Here is a 20826-nt window from a genome sequence, read left to right on the forward strand (position 1 = left end):
ATCTAGGATCCTGTCCCAAGATACCACGTTATATTTAGTTTTCATGTCTCCTTAGGCTCCTCTTGGCTAAGACTGTTTCTCAAGCTCTCCTTGGTTTTGACGACCTTGACAGTTTTGGGGAGTACTTGGTCAAATCTTTCAGAGGATGGCCCACTATTGGAATTTGATGTTTTTCTTTTGATTAGACTGTGGTTATGAGCGTTGAGGAGGAAACGTTACATGGGTAGAGTGCTACTTTTATGGCATCATATGAAGGATACATACTATCAACATGATGACTAAGGATTCTTCCACTCATTCACTCATTCATTCATAGGGTTGAGGATTGCCAATGTGTTGGGTTATGGACTAGACCCTGGGAATTCAAGGGAAAACAAAAACAAAAACAAAAACAAGGCATAGGTGATTCCTGCCTTCACTACCATGCATTTTAGTGGAGGGAAAAAAATAAAAATGAAAAACGATCTCCATTTTACAGATGAGAAAACAGGCTCCGAGAGAGATTGTCGAAGGATATAACAGGCTCGGGGCCTGAAGGATATAAGCAGGGCTGAGCTTGGACTCCAAAGGCAAACTCCTCTAGCTGCAACACCTACAATGAGTCAGCCCAGAAGTCAACCCACCTGCCCTTTTCTCATCTCAACATGTGTCAGTGCCTCAGGAAAATGACAGCACGGGGGCACTGTACCCGAGAGCTGGCAGGTTGAAGCCTACTTTTTTTTTTTTTTTTTTTTTTGAGAGAGAGAGAGAGAGAGAGAGAGAGAGAGAGAGTCAGTCCCAAGCAGGCTCCACATTCAGTGCCGAGCCCGACACAGGGCTTGATCCCATGACCTTGGGATCACAACCCGAGCCGAAACCAAGAGTCGGGTGCCAAACCGACTGGGCCGCCCAGGCGCCCCTACATCTTTAAATTAAATGAGACAGTCTCTCTTAGTAACTTGAGTTTTGCATTTGCGCTGCCCAACCCACAGGCTCTCAACACATTACCTGGGGTTGGTATAAGGAGACACAGTACGAATAGTATGGTTGGATTCATTTCATATTTAATACTTAAGTGCTGAAAGTGATAGAAATTTTTTTTCTTTCTTAATGAAAAGAAACCGGTAACTTTGTAAAAGTCAGAAAATACCAGTGTCCCTTTGATTCCATCCTAGACTTTTCTGCTGTGAGCTGGACCCACTACACACGGTGAAGGGCGCATTCCCGACCTCCAGGAATTTGAAAGTACAAGACACGATTGCGTATATATTATAATAGTAGCACGAGCGAAAGGGTGTTCTCTTGCTTCGAACACCGCTGTTTCTTCCCGACCCAGGGCAAATATTCAGAGAAAGTCAATAGATTTACGAACAAGATTTTATAATGCTCACACAAGAACGGAGTTTGCCCCCAAACAGGAAAACTCCACATTGTCTTGTTTCAAAGGTCACAAACGCAGTGCCCAGAAAATCCAGCAGCTAAGTGGCAGGACCAGTGGAGATCAGTTTGGGGAACTGTCTGGTAGCAAATAAACTTCTGTCCACCTCTGTCTGGGAAGCCGTCTGTCAAGGGGTTAGGGAGGGGACAGTGCTGTTTACGTCCATCCTGCACTTCTCCCTTTTGCTACCCTTAGTAGCGTCTGTTCATCTTCTTGAACTTCTCATAGTGATAGTCATCGGTAGCCTTCTCGTTAGCAGGACGCTTGCGGTTAGGAGGGGACCCTGAGAAGGAAAAGAGCAGAAGCTGTTGGCCGTGCTGGAATCAACCGACAGGTTTTTAGCTCTGCTTAGGCTAGGACCACGCCTGCCTCATTCCCCACAGAAGCCCCGGGGCCTACCCTGGTGAATAGGAACATAGTAGGGCCTCAGTAAAGACTGGTTACTGAGTGAGTGAAATAAACACAGGGTGGAGTCAGATGACGGTACGGTGGGGTATGCTGACATCAGCATGGGACCAGGTGACAACAGGTGTTCTATTTCAGGGAGAGTTTGATTAGGTACAAGGCCTGGTGCTAAATACTTTTAGATACGGCTTATTTATTTTTTTAATGTTTATTTATTTTTGAGACAGAGAGAGATAGAGCATGAGCAGGGGAGGGGCAGAGAGAGAGGGACACACAGAATCTGAAGCAGGCTCCAGGCTCTGAGCAGTCAGCACAGAGCCCGACGCGGGGCTCGAACCCACAAACCGCGAGATCATGACCTGAGCCAAAGTCGGACGATTAACCAGCTGAGCCACCCAGGCGCCCCTAGATATGCCTTTTTTTTAACCCTCACGGCAATTCAAACGGGGACATATTGCCATCACTGTTCAGAGAGCTTAGATGGTCTTCCTCAAGGTCACTCGGAAAGTGAACGTAGGTTGAGAGTTGAACCCAAGTCTGGTGACTCCAAAGTCCTTGCTTACTATGTGGGAATAACACAAAACTCTTTGGGAATTAATGACTGCACCCAAGACGGTATAGAAAATAATTTCTCAAGTAAGAAGGAAGAAAAAGCGGGGCGCCTGGTTGGCTCCATCAGCGGAATGAGTGACTCTTGATCTGGTTGTGAGTTCAAGCCCTGTGGTGAGTGTAGAGATTACTTAAAATCTTTAAAAAAAAAAAAAAAAAAAAAAAGAGGGGGGCGCCTGGGTGGCTCAGTCGGTGAAGCGCCTGACTTCGGCTCAGGTCATGATCTCACCGTCTGTGAGTTCGAGCCCCCGTGTCGGGCTCTGTGCTGACAGCTCAAAGCCTGGAGCCTGCTTCAGAGTCTGTGTCCCCCTCTCTCTCTGCCCCTCCCCTGCTCGCGCTCTGTCTCTGTCTCAAAAATAAATAAAAATATTAAAAAAAAAAAAAAAAAAGAAGAAGGAAGGAAGAAAAAGCAAACAGCCTGGATTTTCAGAAGCCTCAGCAAATTTAGCATTTCCTTAGGCTCACCCCATTGGTACGAAAAAGAAGACCCTTGGAGGGAAAGGGGCACAGCTGGATGCTGCTAGTGGAGGGGGAGGGACAAATCAGCACCCCACTTCTAGAGGAGCATTGGCGACTTCTTGGCATGTAGCCGAAGGACATGATGTAGGCAAAAAGGGTCAGCCCGACAGTGATTAAATGGGGGAAAATGAGAAACCACGTAAGCATCCGACTAGAGGGAACCGGAGTAGCTCCATGCCGCGGAACACGAGGCGACTGAAAGGGAAAATACGTATTTACTGTCCCAGAGAGCCGTGCAGGGCACACTACTGAGTGAAAAACGAGGAGACCCTATGAAGTATGTGTACGGCATATGTTTCTGTATGCATCGATATAGTTTTTACGTTTATTTCTATTTTTCAGAGAGAGTGTGAGTGGGGAAGGGGCAGACAGAGAAAGAGACAAAGAATCCGCAGCAGGCTCCAGGCCCCGAGCTGTCAGCACAGAGCCCGATGTGGGGCTCGAACTCACAAACAGCGAGATCATGACCTAGGCTGAAGTCGGATGCCTAACCGACGGAACCACCCAGGCCCCCCTACGTCAATATTTTTTTAAAGTCTGGAAGGCGACACATAAAAATGTTAACGGCGCTCACTTTTGGCAAAATTATGAGTAACTCTGAGTTTAGTTTTGCTTATTGAAATATGCTAAGTTTTCGAGTTTCTATTATATTTGATATTTAATAGCCCAGTGAATCGTCAGAGCAAGCCCTAACGGTAGGTTTTGTTACTATCCCCATTTCCAAATGAGCAAACCGAGGCTGGGCAAGGGGAAGGGAAACGAACGTGGAGTGGAGCCCAGATGCCCCAGCCCCAGAGCCCAAGCCCCACCCCTGCAGAGTCCACCCCGCCTCCAGGGGCTTGATGACTGCTCCGGGCAGCTCTGGGGCCTCTGCTGTACTTACGCTCAGGCTCTGGCTTCTCCGTGTCACCCACTCTCAAGGGTCGCGCTTTGGGCTCTTCTTTGTTTCTCCGAATGGGGGCATTGAGCTCCTCGTGATAAACTGGATCGAAAGAGACCAGGGGACGCGTCAGACAAAATACAGGAACTTGGGGGGCGGGGGGGGGGGGTGGCAAGCCAACAGGACAGGGCTGCTTGCCCAGAGCAGCTTACATCGGTTGTGCTGCACGTAATTCACGGCCATGTTGGTGGGCACGAAAGACGTCTCGCTGTCTTTCTTCTTGTTCTGCTGCTCTGCCAGCAGACGGGCCTTGGCATCCTCCGTGGAAATGATATTTTTTATTTTTGCGCTGTGGGGAGAAGGGAGTCACGCCATGTATTCAGTCCTCCCGCCTTCGGTTCTCAGACAGAACTGCCAGTCAGGCTGGAAACGCACCGGCGCATGAGGAAATCACCCTCTGGAGCACGGGGCTCCGCAGTTTCCCAGCTCGTGTGTTCTCACGGCTGTCGAAGATGCATTATCTATCTATTGTCTTCTTCTTTTTTTTTTTAATGCTTATTTTGAGGGAGAGAGAGTGCATGTGAGTGGGGGTGGGGGGAGAGACAGACACTCCCAAGCGGGCTCCACCCTGTCAGCAGAGCCGACATGGGGCTCGATCCTACGACCCTGGGATTGGGATTAGGACCTGAGCTAAAATCAAGAGTTGGGATGCTTAACCGACTGAGCCACCCAGGCGCCCCTTACTGTCCTCTTCTGATCAAGGGGAAACTGAGCCCCAGAGAAGGAAAGAAAACTACCTAAGGCTCGAAGCTAGTTCCAGAAAAGAGGCGAGGATCCAGAAGCCTCCCAACTTTCTCTTACGTCCAAAGAGGATTCTGACTGTCATATTTCTTCCATGACAATCCTGTTTTAGAGCAGGTGTTTTGCAAAAATGAAAAGGAGGCTCATGGGATGGGTAAGAAAACAGAGGACTACAAGGGCCTGAGCAGAACAGCCGAAGAGCTGTGAACAAAGACCACGTAAAAATAAACGCTTGCATACAAATAATCCTTACGTTGTATACCTGAAACCAGCATGACGTTATGTGTTTCTTATATCTCAACAAACAAAACACCACGCTTTTGCTTTCAGGAGACCTTCTCTAGCATCTCCCTAGCAACGCTGACCTATCCTTCGGACGCTCTGGGCACAAGCATCTCCGCCTACCCGAGAAAATAGAGTTATTTGTGGGTTTCCAAGGAGACGGGTAAGAAACAGTCCCCTTAGCCGGAAAGCAGAGCGCTCTTCCGTGGGCCCAGGGCAGGAGAGAGGCTAGATCGGGGTCTGAAACGTACTCGATGCCTAGGTCCACCTCGGGGATGCCGCTCAGCATCTGGTTGGAAAGCATCTCTTCGGTCTTCTTGGCTGAGGAGACACGGATGTTTTCCGGAAGTTCGTAAAGACAGTCCTCTGCATTCTTTGGCTTGACTTTCTGTTCCTCGTGTTCCACGATCCCTTTCCTCTTCTTGAGCTCTGTCTCAATGTACTTCATCCTGAAATGAGAAACCCACAGGCCTCAGGGAGAGGCGGGAAGCTCACAAAACCTCTCTTTAAAATGAGTGGTCCCCAACACTGGCCCACAGAGCAGTGATGGCCCAGGAGTGTTCATCAGTCCGTGCAAAAATGAGAAACGTGAAAATTAATTCGAGTTTTTTTCACCACGCAGAACTTTTTTTTGACTTTAAAGCACCAACCTCTGTGGTGAGATTGTGTCCTCCCAATCTATTGCTGTTAATAGATGTTAAGGTTCGCTGAAAACAGAAAGCAACGGTCGACGGTGGTCATTTATTTGGTTAACAGTCTCGTCAGTGAAAAGGTGGGCAAGTGCAGTGTTTTATTCCTACAATATTTAGGGGAAAACTATTACTAGTCGGGGCATCTAAAATCCCAAGAACCATCATTTCAAAGAATTTTTAGGATTTTTTTTCCCTCAAAGTTCACGAGCCTGGGAGGTGGAGTGACAGGGGCCAACTCTGCCTTGGCCTTTGGATGGTTCTAGAAATGTCATCTGTGACTAGCTATCTCGGGACTGTATCTGGCTGGATCCAGCGCCTCATCGATCACAGCCAGGCTGATACCCACATGTCGGCATCCTCGTCCCTTCGGTTGGTTTCCGCGGAGAACGATGTCCCCAGGTGGAGATCTTCCTCCTCGCTGATCCTGGAGGGAGGGGCAAAGAAGCGGAACCTTTGAGTCACACGTCGGTGAGGCCGAGTCTGATATCATACAAGTAAAACCCACACACCCAAGCCCATCCTGCTTGTGGTTGTGGAAAAAAACACACGTGATATGTAAACAGAAGAAATATAAGCAAGCAAAATGTTGCAGATTCCTCTGGGGAATGACTAGATACTTTTACACTATTCAAATGTATTATTTTATAATTGTGTTCTTATGTGTTTTTTTTTTTTTTTTTTATGTTTACCATTTATTTTTGAGAGAGAGACAGAGCACGTGTTTCTTAAAAAACAAAAACAACATTTCCACTTGGGTCTGAAACACACTACACAATGCACCTTTTCCGAAGGAGAGTACCCACAGCACTCTAAGCAGAAGAGTTAAAGGACTCTTTTAAAGAGTTCTGGCTTTCATTTAAAAAAAAAAAAAAAAAAAAATATATATATATATATATATACATATATATATATATATATATATGTATATATATTTTAACGTTTGTTTATCTTTGAGAGTGAGAGAGAGACAGAGAGACAAAGTGTGAGCAAGGGAGGGGCAGAGGGAGAGAGAGAAACAGAACTTGAACCAGGCTCCAGGCTCTGAGCCATCAGTACAGAGCCCGATGCGGGGCTCGAACTCACGAACTGCAAGTTAGAGGCTTCACCTACTGAGCCACCCAGGCGCCCCATTGCTTTCATTTGTTTTTAAACTACAAAGCATGAAGGATACTTCAGAATGCCCCACTAGAGCTGCTGTTGTGGGCCCCAGCTCTCTTGGAGGCACATAGACCCAGGCAGGGGCTATAGGTTACTTTGTATCTCAGTGAGTCCCCCACTTACTTATCTTTGCCCCTTTCCTTCAGTTTTTTCATGTCCACCATACCGCCCGTCTTCATCTGAAAGGGGTCATCCTGCAGAAAGCAAACACAGCTGTGAGGAAGCATCTGTATAATTGGCAGTGGTCTTTTTTTTTTTTTTTTGTAATTTCTTTTAATTAAAAAAAATTTTTTTAATGTTTATTTAAAAAAAAAAACTTTATTTATTTTTGAGAGAGACATAGACAGAGTGTGAGTGGGGGAGGATTAGAGAGAGAGGGAGACTCAGAATCTGAAGCAGACTCCAGGCTCTGAGCTGTCAGCACAGAGCCTGACGTGGGGCTTGAACCCATGAACCGTGAGATCATGACCTGAGCCGACGCTGGACACTTAACCAACTGAGCCACCCGGGCACACCCCCCCCCCCTTTTTTAAAAAAAGAAAACACAGTCACCTACTGGAGAGCAGCCACAGCTTTCCATTCCCAAGGAGGACCCCACAACTCACCACGAGGGTGGTCTCTTCTTGTACCTTCTCTCCTACCAGCAGGGCCACAGCACTGAGCAGAAAGAAAAGGCAGAGTGAGACAGAGACAGTGAGAAATGGCACAATTCAGACACGAGGCAGAACACTTAGAAAGTCTGTAGGTTGCAACATTAGAGCAAAGGCGAGATCTGAGGAGTGGGCACCAAAGCCACCTGGCAAAGCCTACAAGGATAAAACAGTTTAAAAATAAAGCACTCTAGATGCTGGGTCAGGGGGTAGGGTGAAGTGGTAGGCTTTCCTACAAAGCCATTTGGCATTATCTGGGCTTGGAAATCTCATTTCTAAGATTTTGACTTCCGGGAAAAGGAAGCTAAAGACAAATGTAGAAAAATACCTATTGCACCCATATTTGGTGGTGAAAATTTACAAATGACCAACAGCCCCTAAGTAAGGGATTAGTTAAATTATGGCATATACACGCAGTGGAATACTATGCAGCCCACTAAAAAGGTTTTTGGGAAAAATAATCCATAATGTCAATGCCTAAAACGTGATGAGCTGAAAACAGAATGGAATAAGAGTACTTGCAATCTCCAAAAAAGAGAGACACTGGACAGAACATTACACGTTAACGCTGGTTACCTGTGGATGGGAGAATTACGGGTGCTGCTTACTTTTTCGATTATACTTCAAAATTTTTTTCCAAACTTAACAATTCGTGTGCATTTCGCAATCAGGTGCAATAAAAACACGAATTGATAACCTGTTTTTGCACCTCTGGAGCAAACCTCAAGACCACACGGCACGGGCCATCTCCTGGGTAAACGTCTGCAAAGAACACTGGACTCCTTCCAGGGCAATGTTAGGTGTACAGTGTGTCAAGAGAAGGGGCTATGTCTGAAGAGATAGTTGTGGTGGCGACTCAGGCGGGGGCATGTGTCTGTCATCTCCGCCTGCTCTTCCTGCGGGGCCCCTGCGATACCCACCTCACCCCGTTGGGCCTCTTCCTCAAGTTCTGCACCTCGCGGGTCTCTTCCAGTTTTAATCTGCAAAGAGGCAACGCACAGTCTGAGACACCCTCCGCGGAACTCAGACTCAAAAGGCAACTTCGACCGGCATCCCTGTCCAACTGCTGAGCCGCAGGCACAATGATCCAGAAGGCAACCCTGCGCTTAGACCCATTGCAATCAGACCCACCGCGCATCCTGGGGGAAATCTCTCGCTACTGTGCGGCCTTGCGGCGGCGGCCGCAGCCCTAGGAGCCTCAGGTTTTTGTTCTGCAGAAAGGGACAACAACCTCGGCTCACAGTCAACGAGGAGCCTGGCCGGTGATGAGTATCACAAACCGCTGTCTCTTCTGGCCCCTTGGAAGCCCCACCCCAAACGCACCGAACCTCCTCTGAGTCCTGCTCATCTTCCTCCGACTCCGAATCGGCCCGGCGCCGGCGGAAACTCTTCCCGGTGACCGGCATGGTCTTGCCGGCCCCGCGGTCCGGCCGCCGCGCCCCTGTGCCGTGGCCCGGGTTGCTTCCGGCGCGCAGCAGTGAGGTCAGAGCGCAGAGCGCAGAGCGCCGGCACCGCCCTGCCCCGCCCCAAACCCTTCTGGCCCCGCCCCCGGCCCGCACCGCCCGCCTGGCCCCGCCCCCATTCGTGGCGTTCGCCTCTTCCGATTGGGCGGCTGAGGGGGAGGAGGCGGGACGCAGCCAGCGGGCCCCACGGCCCTGCGCGGTGCAGCGGTGGGTGCGCTTGACTGACAGGCGGCGGCGGCGCGGTTGCGACGGCAGGTGAGTTCCGGGCTGCCGCCGGCTGCTTCGGGGGGCCGGGCCTCTCCGAGCAGGGGCGACCCCAGCCTGGCTCCGGGCGGGCTGGGGTCTGGCCCTGCCAGGAGCGCAGAACGCCGCTGCCAGGTGAGCGGCCGCCGCCGTCCTCTCCCCTCCTCCGGCCGGCGCTCAGGGGGTGTCCTCTGGGGCCCCGGTGCCCCACTTGGAGCCCTGGGGGCTCGTTGTTTCTCCGGAACGGGGGCCGCCATCTCCTTTATTTCTGCGGGGCCTGACCCAGCGTTGAAAGCACGAGTGTGGCGTCTCGGGACGCTGACTTATTTCCCCAGGGTCTGGGCCCCGGCATGCGTTTTTTCCTTTAGGGATAAAAGATGACCACTTCTTAGCAGTGGGGAATTAAAGTCCTGGCGCCGACTGCCCCGCTGATGATGGCCTCCAGCCAGTTTATCCCCGCGTCCGATGTTTTGAACCCACTCCGGAGGGTTTGAGGGCGGAGGGCCCCTCCTCGGGTGCTTGCCGGCCGCCTCCCCGGACCTTCAAGGGGCCTTGTTTTCGTCCTCTGTCATTAGGACTGTTGCTCTGCCCTCTGCCGTTTACACCCCCCCAGGATGCTGCGAGGGTTAAGTTTATTTGAAAAACAAAACAAACAGGCATCAACGAACGCTTAGGAAATAACTAAATGTGTAAATAATGGTTTACAGGACTTTTAGGGACCTCTTAATTTCCCTTTTCTCCATATAGGCCCATCCTTTTCTTTGAAAGCACTGCGCCTTTTTAAGCGCTACCGTGTGGCAGGCTCGGGGCTCACCTAAGCGTTATCTCAGCGAACTCCCACAGCAATCCCACGAAGTAGACGGCGGTCTCTCATTTTGCAGATGAGAAGACTTTGGTTCAGAGAGGCAGTAGATGCCTAAGGTTGCACAGCTGGAAAGTGGGGCGGGGATCAGTGGCAGGCCCCACTCTGCTGCAGGTTACGCAGAGTGCCTGGCACAGAAGCTCCTTAAATGTTTGCTGCAGCTGCTGTTGTAGCCCATTGGCTGGGGGCGGGGGGGGGGTGCTGATGGAGACTGGTTTCCTCTTCTGGAAGACCATTCAGAAGCAGGGCGGCCCTTCTGGAATGCCCTACGGCTCTCTGGAACAGTCTTTCCTGATAATTGCTGTTCTCTTCCCTGGACTGAGACAAACGGACCCAGGACTTCTTGGAACAGCTTTTTGGCTTTGGTCAAAAGCTGTATATGAAAATCTCCAAGTCTTGCCTTCTGCAGTCTGGTTCAGCCAACCCCAGAGGCGCCTGGGAATCACTGGCCCTCCCGTCCCTGCTGACTGAAGGGGAGGATCCTTGGGAATTGCTGCAGGAACCCAGGGAGTCCACATCTGCAGATGTCACACTTTCAGAGGTGGCTCTGATTTTGCCCACCCCCGCCCCTGCAGCGACCCTCCCACTAGGAGGTACTGGACAGCACTAGAGAGAAGGCCAGAAGGCCAAGGACATTTCTGGACCCTTCTTCTCCTCTGACATCCCGGGGAGGAGCGTCCACTACAAATGAGTTGGCCCAGTGCCACTCACCAGCTGGGCCATGACAGATCTGAGACCTGTTTCGCCAAAGTAATGCTGGAAAAGCGGCAGCTGTGAATCTGGGTGGCTGGGCCGAGGGGCTGCGGACTCTCTAAGTCTTGCTGGGCCTTTTGGGGGCTGAGGTGAAGTTGCTTCTCAGAGGGAGCCTCCAGGAAATGTGGGTTCTCTTCAGTTCGGAGATGTGTCATGTTTTCGTTTTGTTTGAGAGTTTGGTTGTTTAAGGACATGGATGGATTTGGCTCAAAGTGGGGTTGGTTTGCTAGCTCCTTTCTGGAACCAGGCTTGCTACAGGGTTTAGGGAACATTCGTGTCTAGGTCGGTTTGGGACCCGGCAAAGTGATTGCAGTTCACAGCTGGGCCGTAATAAGCGTTCGATAAAAGTTTGCTGGGCTGATTTACTTACTCAGATATTTATTGAACATTTACTATATGGAGCAGGCACTGTTCTAGGTGCTTGAAGTATGCCAGAGTGCAAAAGAGACAAAGGTCCCTGATCCGGTGGACGTCAGGTTCTAATAACACAAGTATGTCAAGTGTCTTAGAAGGTGATGAGGGTTAGGGAAACAGAGCAAGGCAAAGGAATCACGAGTGGGCGGGGGGATTGAGTTGCACATTTAAATTGGTGTATTCTCATTTGTGATTTGGTCGGTAACGTTATAAAACGGGGGACTGAAGTATAGGTCCTGACCCTCAGTTCAAGCCCCAGTTGTGCCAACTTAGCACGTGACTCCCCCCCCTGAAGTTCCCGTTCTGCCATCTATTGGCTGTGTGACCTTTGGCGTGACCCTCTCTGACCCTCTCTTGCTTTGGGGTTTTAGGGGTCTTAGTCTGAGTTTCTGCTTCTATTTACTTACTCCAGGAGTTATGGCTTCTCGGAGACCTGGGCCACTTACTCCTTCCAGCCTGCTCACCCCCAAGAACTGCCAGCCTGGGGTGGCCCCGAACCCATGCCCTTTCCAGTTAACTGACTCTCCCAGAGCCTGGAACACATTGCAGTGCTAGGCTTCAGAGGTGTTATCCTAGACTTGAGGAGTTTAAGCCGAGCAGAAAAATGCTCTGTGTGAAGCATGCCTCAGAGGTGGCTCTTGTGAAGGAGGCCAGAGGAAGCTGCCCTCGGAATGTGGGTGTTTGGGCTGGAGGAGGTAAAGATCATCCCCCACTCCAGGCTGGCCGGGGCTGTTTGGGGAGACTGTGGAGCAGACAGTTGAGAGCACTGACTTCAGGGCCAGCAGTCCTTGGTTCAAACCCTGGATCAGCAGCTCAGCAGCTGTGTGACCTCCAGCCACTTACTGCGCCTCTCTGGGCCTCAGCCTCTCCTCCTTTCGTGACGTAGGTGGAGATGGGTTTAACTCCCATTGTTGCCTGGCCTCCAGGATGGTGGTAAGGATTCGGTGAGGTCTGTTCATATCAGCTCCATTACACCGGGCCATTCCGGGCAGACACTAGGTGGGTAAGGCCAATGAGGAGAAATAGAGGTGCGGGGGAAGCAAGACTTTTCAAGGCAGGAGTAGGCTGTGGGGCTCTGCTTTGGGAGTCAGGAGGATGGCGGGCTCTTAGGGAATTAAGACTGGGTTGACAGAAGGGATGTATTTGGGTTTTAAGAAAAATGGAGTTGCTTGGAGGTAGGATGGAGAGAAGAGGGCAGGAGGGAGGGAAAGGGGACACGTTCTGAGGGTCAGAGGGGTGTGGAGGGATGTGGGCAGGGGTGTGGGATGGCTAGTGTGGCAAGGATCGGGGCAGGTGGGTGTCTCCCTAAGTTGGCGGGGGCTTGGCAGGACCCCCCTCCCATCCTAAGGAGCTAGGCTCCTAGCCGGGAGGAGGGCGTAGCCAGAACGGCCAGGAAAATGATGAGTAATGGGCACTCGAGGCCCGGTCTGAGCAGCTGGTGCCAGGCCCAGAGATGCTGCCTGCCTGCCCCCGGGCAGGGGGCACTTTCCCCCTTCCTTGCTGTGGGCCCCGGGGTCGGGGGGGGGGGAGTGCCTGCCCTCCTTAAGGCTGAACAGTCTCAGAAGCCTCGCCAGGGCCTGAGCTGGGTGGGCCCTGTGCCAGGCCTGCCAGGGCCTCCCTCCCCCTGCTTTTTCTGCCCCAGGAGAGGAGGCTGGCCTGGCTGGCCGGGAAGGGGAGGTGTCCTGGCTCCCTGGCTGTGGCAGGTGCCTTGCTGACTCCCAGCAGCCCGGCTGCTCCTGGAGGGCCTGTTCCTGGGATCTAGCTCCCTCGGCCGCACAGGTCTCTTTCAGTCTTTATCAAGTGCCTGCTGCGTGCACTCCATTTACTTGCACAGAAGCAAGAGCAGGGAGCGCTGTGAAGGCAGATACGACCCGGCTCCTTCCTGGCTGTGTCCTCGCTGTAGGGTCTTGGACAAATGGCTCCCTGTGCCAGGGGCTCCATTCTTCCTAAGACGAGAAACAGCAGTCCTTCCGTGAAGAGTGTAGGCGAAGCACCGGGCGTAGCGACTGCTCGGAGGCAGTGCTGTCCTGGGCAGCGGAGCCCTGGCTGAAAAGCTGATGGAGGGTACCCTTGGGCGTGTGACTCGCAGTCCCGCCTGTCTCAGTTCCCCGATCTAAAAAACACGGCCAGTAACCCAAATTACGGTACAGAACGTTTCTGAGCGTTCTTGCTGTGCGGGCCAATACAGACCCGTGATCGGAAGCCATTAGGTGAAATTGGCCCTGTGCATTGTCTCCCTGCACTCTCTTCGTAACCCTCCTCGCTGTCTTTGTCCCCATCTCATGGATGGGGGAACTGAGGGGCGACCGACTTATCTACCGACACAGAGCTTAGCAAGCGCCAAGCGAGGAGCTGAAGGCGGGCTGCTGGTGTCTCTTCTTGCCTTCTGTAATTACAGTCAACTCCGGGGCTGATGTATGGTGCAACAGACACGGGGTGGGAGCCCAGGAAAGGGTGGATGACGTAGTAGTGATCACCTCCCGGAGGCTGCATGCGGGTACCCTGGTGTTGAGATACGGGCCTCTGTACCCCATGAGGACAGGGCCCACGCCCGGCACGTTTTCCGTTGCCCCAAGCCAAGCCAGTTGGGCACCGAGATAAAACGACGTGCAGACTCCTAGGGAACTGAGATAAACGAACTACAGCCCTTGCAGACCAGGCACTTCCGATGGTTCGGCTCCTGTGTGCGCAGTCGTAAACACCCACAGCTCCCGGCACTACCCCCTCAGCTTTTCCCTTGACACAAACTGATTTTTTAACCATTAACTTTGGGGAAAAAAAATGTTAGTAAACCTCAAGCCCTCTATGTTGGGTGTGCTCATACAGTGCGGGTAGACAGATACACTTATAGAATATGGATCTAGAGGGAAGTTTGTCGATATATATCCAGAGCCTTCAAAACATACATTTTGACCTAGTCGTTTTTCCTTGGGCAAAGATGTGGCCAAAGGTTTATACTCCAAAATACTTCTCGCGCTGCCTTATTTATATTGGCAACACACACACACATACCCTAAGGGTCCAAGAATAGGAAAGCGGCTAAGGTGTAGCTGATGTTGTATGTGGGATATTATTTAGCCATTAGGAAGGAAGTTGTTGGGGTGTCTGGGTGGCTCAGTCAGTTAAGCATCCCACTCCATGTCAGCTCAGGTCTTGATCTCAGGGCCATGAGTTCAAGACCCGTGTTGGGCTCCATGCTGGGCGTGAAGCCTGCCTTAGGGAAAAAAAAAGTTGTTGAAGTTTAGTGTCATGAGAAAAGTACATGATATGAACATAAAAACCTTGTATACGTGTTGTATCTGTTATATTGGAGTTTTGAGTTTCCTTTCTTGAATTACACATTGGTGCCTATGAAGAAGACTGCAGTGACCATCTTTTTTTCCAGTTTTTAGTGAAGACACCCTCCAGCTTCTACAGAGGTGAATATTAATTTTATTGAAACCACACAAAAAAACCTTTTTCTACTTTCAGGGTAGGAAGGAGGAGATGAAAATTTTTCATCTAACATGGAAGTTAATGAGGAAAACAAAACAAAACAAAACAAAACAAAGGCGTTAAGGGCAGATCTTCAAACGAATGAGCCACAGGGTGAAAGGTTATACTTTCAAACCACCCAGCTGGCAGCTGAGGCATTTCTCCGTCAGGGCTTCTGGAACCTACTCTGGAGCGGCTGCACCCTCTCTTAAATGGACCTCAGGTGTCCTGTTCACACTCTGTGGGCCCCGAGAGTCCCCAGGGGATGGAGGTCATGCTCCCCCTCCATACCGCACATACCAAAGAGGACAGATGCATAGTTCTTTTTATTTTGGAAACTTTACTTTTTAAGTGTTTATTTTGAGAGAGAGAGAGAGAGAGAGAGAGAGCGAGCATGTGAGCAGGGGAGGAGCAGAGAGAGGGGGAGAGAGAGAATCCCAAGCAGGCTCTGTCCTGTCAGTGCAAACCCACAAACCAGGAGATCGTGTCCTGAGCCAAAATCAAGAGTCAGGCACTTTAACTGAGCTACCTAGACGCCCCTGGGAACTTTAAAGAGAATTAGAAGGAACCTATCAGATTGTATGTTACCAAAGCAACATCAATTCACTGTAGAAAATGCAGATAGGCAAAAGAGGAGGAAACAAAAATCAACTCGATCCCCGTCCTCCCAGAAATGATGACAATAGCATCATTGTTGCAGGCACAAAGCAAGATTGGTTTACCAAAATGGCATTTTACTGTGATCATGTTTTACAGCTTTTTGTACTTTTGATCCGTTCAGCAAGTATTTACTGAGAAGTTGCTGTGCTCCAGGTGCCATTATAGGTATTTGGGATACAACAGTGCACAAAACAGACAGGTCCTTCGGGGAGCTCACATTCTTGAGAGGGGACAGGCATTAGATCGAAAAATGGGCGAACGACCAAAATGGTTACCGAGCATGCAAAGTAGAGGCCTTCCATGGAGGAGAGGATGGTGAGGTGGGGTGGGGTGGGGCGGGGCGGGACGGGACAGGGTGCGGCAGGGTGGCGCGCAGATGCCTTTCTTGGTCAGGGGACAATGCAGCCGAGAGAGGACAGAGACAGTGGACAGCACATGGTGGGGCCTGATGGAGACTGGTGTGCTTCCTGGTCATGGACTGTTTTGCTTCATCATCATCATCGTTGTCTGCCCCTCCCCCCATTTTAAACTTTCTTTTTAATGGTGTCATAGTATGTGCGTGTGTGTATATGCAACTTTTGAAATTTTTATCTTTTAGTTTTGAGAATTTCATTTTGCATTTCTGAAAATTGCATTTTTTTGAATTTCAGTAAAATACGTATAAATCTTCATCATTTTGGGGGTGCAGTCCAGTGGCATTAAGTACGTTCACACCGTTGTATCGCCATCACCCCCATCTGGCTCCAGAACGTCCCCATCTTCCCAAACTGAGACCGTATCCCCATTGACCATTAACCCCTCCCTCTCCCTGCAACCACCGTTCCGCTTTCCATCTCTATGGATTTGATTCCTTCAGGTAGTTCATGTAAGCGGACTCCTACGGCATTTATCTTTTTGTGTCTGACTTATTTTACATAGCGTAATGCCCTCAAAGCCCGTCTTTGAACCTTGTTCATCTTACTGTAGCACGAGTCAGAATTTTCTTCCTTTTTAAGGCTGAGCAATAATCTGTTGTATGGATAGAGCACATTTTGTCTATCCATTCATCTTTTGATGGCCCCCTTCCGCTGCTTTCCCCCTTTGGTTCCTGTGAACGGTGCTGTTACGAACACGGGCGTACAAACGTCCGTTCAAGTCCCTGCTTTCAGTGCTTTGGGGTGTCTATCAAGAAGGGCAGTTGCGGGGCGCCTAGGTGGCTCAGTCAGTTGAGCGTCCGACTTCGGCTCAGGTCATGATCTCGCGGTTTGTGAGTTCGAGCCCCACGTCGGGCTCCGTGCTGACGGCCCAGAGCCTGGAGCCTGCTTCGGATTCTGTGTCTCCTCCTCTCTCTGCCCCTCCCCTGCTCATGCTCTGTCTCTCTCTGTCTCTCAATGATAAATAAACATTAAAAAAAAATTAAAAAAAAAAAAAAAAAAGAAGGGCAGCTGCTGGACCACATGGTAACTCCGTGTTTAATTTTTGAGGAGGCGCCATACTGTTTTCCAGAGCAGCGGCACCATTTTATGGCTCGCTGGGAGCGCACAGGTTCCAGTTTCTCCACGTCCTCGCCAGCATTGTTTTTTTTTTTTTTTTTTTTTCTGGTTGGGTTTTTTTTTGTGTTTTGATAGCAGCCCTGCCAATGGGTGTGAGTGGTGCAGCTTGTTCTCATTACTCAACATTCTCTGAGATTTAGCCATGTTGATAATAGACGTCTTAAGTCAAAGTGTGGGTTTTTTTATTCAGGGTTTAAAATCAGTCTTATTGAGGTATAATTTATATCCAATAAATGACTCTTCTTTTTGAGAGAGAGAGAGCGCACGTGAGCAGGGGAGGGACAGAGAGAGGGAGAGAGAGAATCCCAAGCAGGCTCCACGCTTCAGCAAGTGAGCCTGATGCAGGGCTCGATCTCACAAACCATGAGATCATGACCTAAGCCAAAATCAAGAGTCAGACGCTTAACTTGATTGAGCCACCCAGGTGCCCCAGAAATGCACCTTTATGAAGACTTTTGTCAATCAATAGCTCCTTGCCTCCTTGTCCTACATGTGTTGTGAACATTTTCTCCCAGTCTGTAGCTTTTGCCTTTTCATTTTCCTTAGGATCATCTTTGGAAAAGAAAAGCATTTAATTTTGAAAAGTCCAGTTTTTCAATGTATCTTGTTATAATTAACACCCTTTGTGTCCTAAGATCTTTGTGGCCTCCAGAGTTGCAAAGATGCTCTCCCGTTTTCCTCTACAAGTTTGAGAGTTTTAGTTGTTGTTTAAAGTCTGAGATCAGGAGAACCGTCGGCCTGGGCCGCACCGGGCTGCTTGCCACAGGGTCGGGGATGTGGGTCAGCGCGGTCCCACCCCTGCAGAGGGAGGCACGTCCACAGGGGCACCGTGGTGGTTCCACAGATGGACCGCAAAGGCTCTGCGAGGTTTGCAAAGTTCCCAAACCAAGCATACCGAAAATCGGTGGACAGAGGGCTTGAACTCACATTGATTGTGGCTGTAGGCGAGTCTCGATTGGGAATGCAGACGTTCATCAACTCCTTTTCCTCACGTATTTGTATTCTCCAGAGCATCCAGGTCCTTCCCACAGAATAAAAAAGACTGGAACATGCGGCGCCTGGGTGGCTCAGTAGGTTAAGCAGCCAACTTTGGCTCAGGTCATGATCTCGCAGTCTGTGAGTTCGAGCCCCGTGTCGGGCTCTGTGCTGACCGCTCAGAGCCTAGAGCCTGCTTCAGATTCTGTGTCTCCTTCTCTCTGACCCTCCCCCGTTCATGCTCTGTCTCTCTCTGTCTCAAAAATAAACGTTAAAAAAAAATTTTTTTAAATAAATAAATAAAATAAAAAAGACTGGAACAGTCCAGAGTTTTAATCAAAGAAGGTGGCGTTCAGTTGCTGCCCACAATAGCTGATACCCCAGGGTTTGGAGATGTAGCCGATGAGGTCGTTGCTGGTAGTCCATTATTGACTATGTCGATAGTAAATGGGAAGTCTACCTAAGCACAGAGTGTCTAGTCCACAGACATTGGAAGCCTGATAACAGGGTGCGGTGTTGCCCCTTGAGGAGACGGACTTAAACCATCGGACACCGGGTTTATGAAAAAGTGAACGTCATCCCACTTATTGCCAAGAGCAGACATGCTCACACCAGAGGTGTGGCAAGGGTTTAAAAAACAGATAAATCCAAGCACATAAAAAGAAAACCTACGAATTCCCAGAAGCAGAAGGTGAAGAAGAAGGAAAGCTTTGTTAACAACCCAAAGGACTGTTTACCTCTCGCTATGGCAGGGCGTGATGACGTGAGAGGAGTTAACTGCAGAAGGGTCAGAGGAAGGCGGCATCCTTGCGTGCTGCCGGAGCTGAGAATGGTGATGTTTGAGGTTTTGCAGTTCTAAGAAGTAGGTTGACAACACGTGTGCAAGGCTTGAAAGATGTCACTGATCACGTATGCCCAGACATGTGCAGAAGCAGGAAACGGCAGCTGTGTCTGTTAGTGGAGTGGGCAAGAAGAGCAAAGGGCAGCGTACCCAGAGCTCTCGGGGCATGAGTGGAAGGAGGGAGAGTGTGTGGCTAAAGGTGAAGGAGCTGCAGGTGCAGCAGGTGTTTGAGATGAAAGCCGGAGAAAAAGGTCGAAAACCGAAGGACTCTGAAGCTGAGTTCCAGCAGTGCCACGAGCAAATGAAAGACTAGAGGAGAAAGAATTAGGGGGGGAATGTCGTTGGTTTGAACATGAGAATGCACACTGGGAGTCCATCAACAACACATTTTAGAGTAACCTGACTCTTCCAGAACCCTGGGAAAGAACAAGAGGAAAGGGAAGCTCTTTTTAAGCTTTCTGTTGGCCACCAATTACAGGAAGGCTGTGATCCATTTCTAAATAAGTTTTGTGGATGATATGCAGTAGGGGTTAAAGGTCATTTATTTCCCTATATGGAGAGCCTCTGTTGAAAAGACTGTCTTTTGCTGGTTGAATTCTGTCAGTACCTTTTTTGGAAATCAGTTGACCACATATGTGCAGGTCTAATTCTAGACTCTCACTTCTTTTCCCTTGAGCTGTATGTCTGTGTTTGAGCCAACACCACACTGACTTGTTTGCTGAACCTTTATAGAAATTCTTAGGCCAGAGGGTCTCAGTCTTCCAACTTTGTGATTCTTCCAAATTGTTTTGGCTCTTCTAGGTCTTCTTTTTTTTTTTTAATTTTTTTTTAAACGTTTATTTATTTTTGAGACAGAGAGAGACAGAGCATGAACAGGGGAGGGGCAGAGAGAGAGGGAGACGCAGAATCTGAAACGGGCTCCAGGCTCTGAGCTGTCAGCACAGAGCCCAACGCGGGGCTTCAACTCACGGACTGTGAGATCATGACCTGAGCCGAAGTTGGACACTTAACCGACTGAGCCACCCAGGCGCCCCTCTAGGTCTCCTTTTCTATATAAACTTTCAAGTTGGCTTGACGATTTCTACAAGAAAGCTTCCTGGGATTTTGATGAAGATTACATTGAATTTATGGACCAGTTTGGGCACAGTGGTATCTTAGTGTTGAGTGTACCAGTCCATGAACATGGTATATCTCTCCATGTATTTAGATCTAACTTAATTTCATGGATAGGAAGATTCAATATGTATCATTTTTAATGGCTGCGCAGTAGACAGAGTGTGGTTGTGTCCTTGTTTATCTAACCGCCTGTTGTTTACATTGTATCCAGTTCCCCCATTATAAACAGTGCATATCTTTGTCAGTCCGTGTTTGCATGCATCCTGCATACTTACTTAGAAAAAAACCTGGGGCCAGGTGAACCCTCTTGGCTCTTCTTTGCTACCTGCCTTATTTAAACTAGTGCGTTGTGTTCGGTGAAACATGGAATCCTGGTGATCCGGGCTTGTTTTTATGAGGCCCCAACAGCACAGCGAGTTAGGGCATGATGCAGCAACCTGTGGCAGCGGGCTAGCATTGTTTTTGCAAGGCCCTCAAGCTAAGAATTAAAAAAAAAAAAAAAAAAAAAAATCTTTAACACATTGTAAAAAAACAAAAACAAAAACAAAGAATATGTGATAAAGATCCACAGGGCCCACAAAGCCTAAATGATTTACTGCCTGGTACTTTATAGACATGATTTGCCAACCCCCGATTTAGAGCACAGCCCTGCACCAGACAATCTGATTGAGTCCCCACCCACGACTTACTAGCTGAGGACTGACTCTGGCCAAGTCTCTCGCTTCCTTAAGCTCTCTGTTCTGTTTCTTCTGTAGCACGGGGGCAGTGAGGGTACGTGGAGGGTCGTTATCCACTGGGCTTTGCTTTTTTTCCCCTCCCCTGTCTGAAGACGGAGGAACTTGAATGGTCTCACTGCACGTGTGAATCAAGACAGGCTTGTCACCAGTGTCCTTGTCCCGGCCTCCATTTGTGGCCCTGGGTGTCAAGCTCACAAGCGGGCTCTGCCATCTTGCTGGAGAGACGGGGGGCACACACACCAAAGCCACTCCCTCCCCTGCCCCCCTCCTGCCCCCATACTGCAGCTTGCCAACCTGGTGCACTTGACCTCAGTGAGAACAAAACAAAAAACAAAACCTAAAA

At 49.7% G+C, this 20826-nt stretch overlaps 2 protein-coding genes and 1 pseudogene across 4 annotated transcripts in view; 2 read left to right on the forward strand and 1 right to left on the reverse strand.

The window, feature by feature from the left end:
- Window positions 1-1342: 1342 nt before the first annotated feature.
- Window positions 1343-8897, reverse strand: CD4H9orf78 (chromosome D4 C9orf78 homolog). The gene is made up of 9 exons (XM_007078826.2): window positions 8737-8897; window positions 8334-8393; window positions 7369-7420; window positions 6887-6957; window positions 5952-6029; window positions 5165-5362; window positions 4043-4179; window positions 3834-3932; window positions 1343-1700 (listed from the first exon to the last, which is right to left on the reverse strand). Exons 1-9 carry the CDS (start codon window positions 8817-8819, stop codon window positions 1609-1611), a joined length of 870 nt encoding a protein of 289 aa, XP_007078888.1. The 5' UTR covers window positions 8820-8897; the 3' UTR covers window positions 1343-1608.
- LOC122232963 lies at window positions 8818-19322 on the forward strand (annotated as a pseudogene).
- The window catches only part of USP20 (ubiquitin specific peptidase 20), a 44320-nt gene continuing 32557 nt past the window's right edge, over window positions 9064-20826 (forward strand). The window contains exon 1 of one of the 3 annotated variants that reach the window (XM_042963714.1): window positions 9064-9131. The gene's annotated coding sequence lies outside the window, so the exon portion shown is untranslated. The other 2 variants (XM_042963716.1, XM_042963713.1) reach the window with 2 other exon arrangements.

The sequence above is a fragment of the Panthera tigris genome, chromosome D4 (genome assembly GCF_018350195.1).
Source record: "Panthera tigris isolate Pti1 chromosome D4, P.tigris_Pti1_mat1.1, whole genome shotgun sequence".
In the NCBI taxonomy this organism is placed as follows: domain Eukaryota; kingdom Metazoa; phylum Chordata; class Mammalia; order Carnivora; family Felidae; genus Panthera; species Panthera tigris.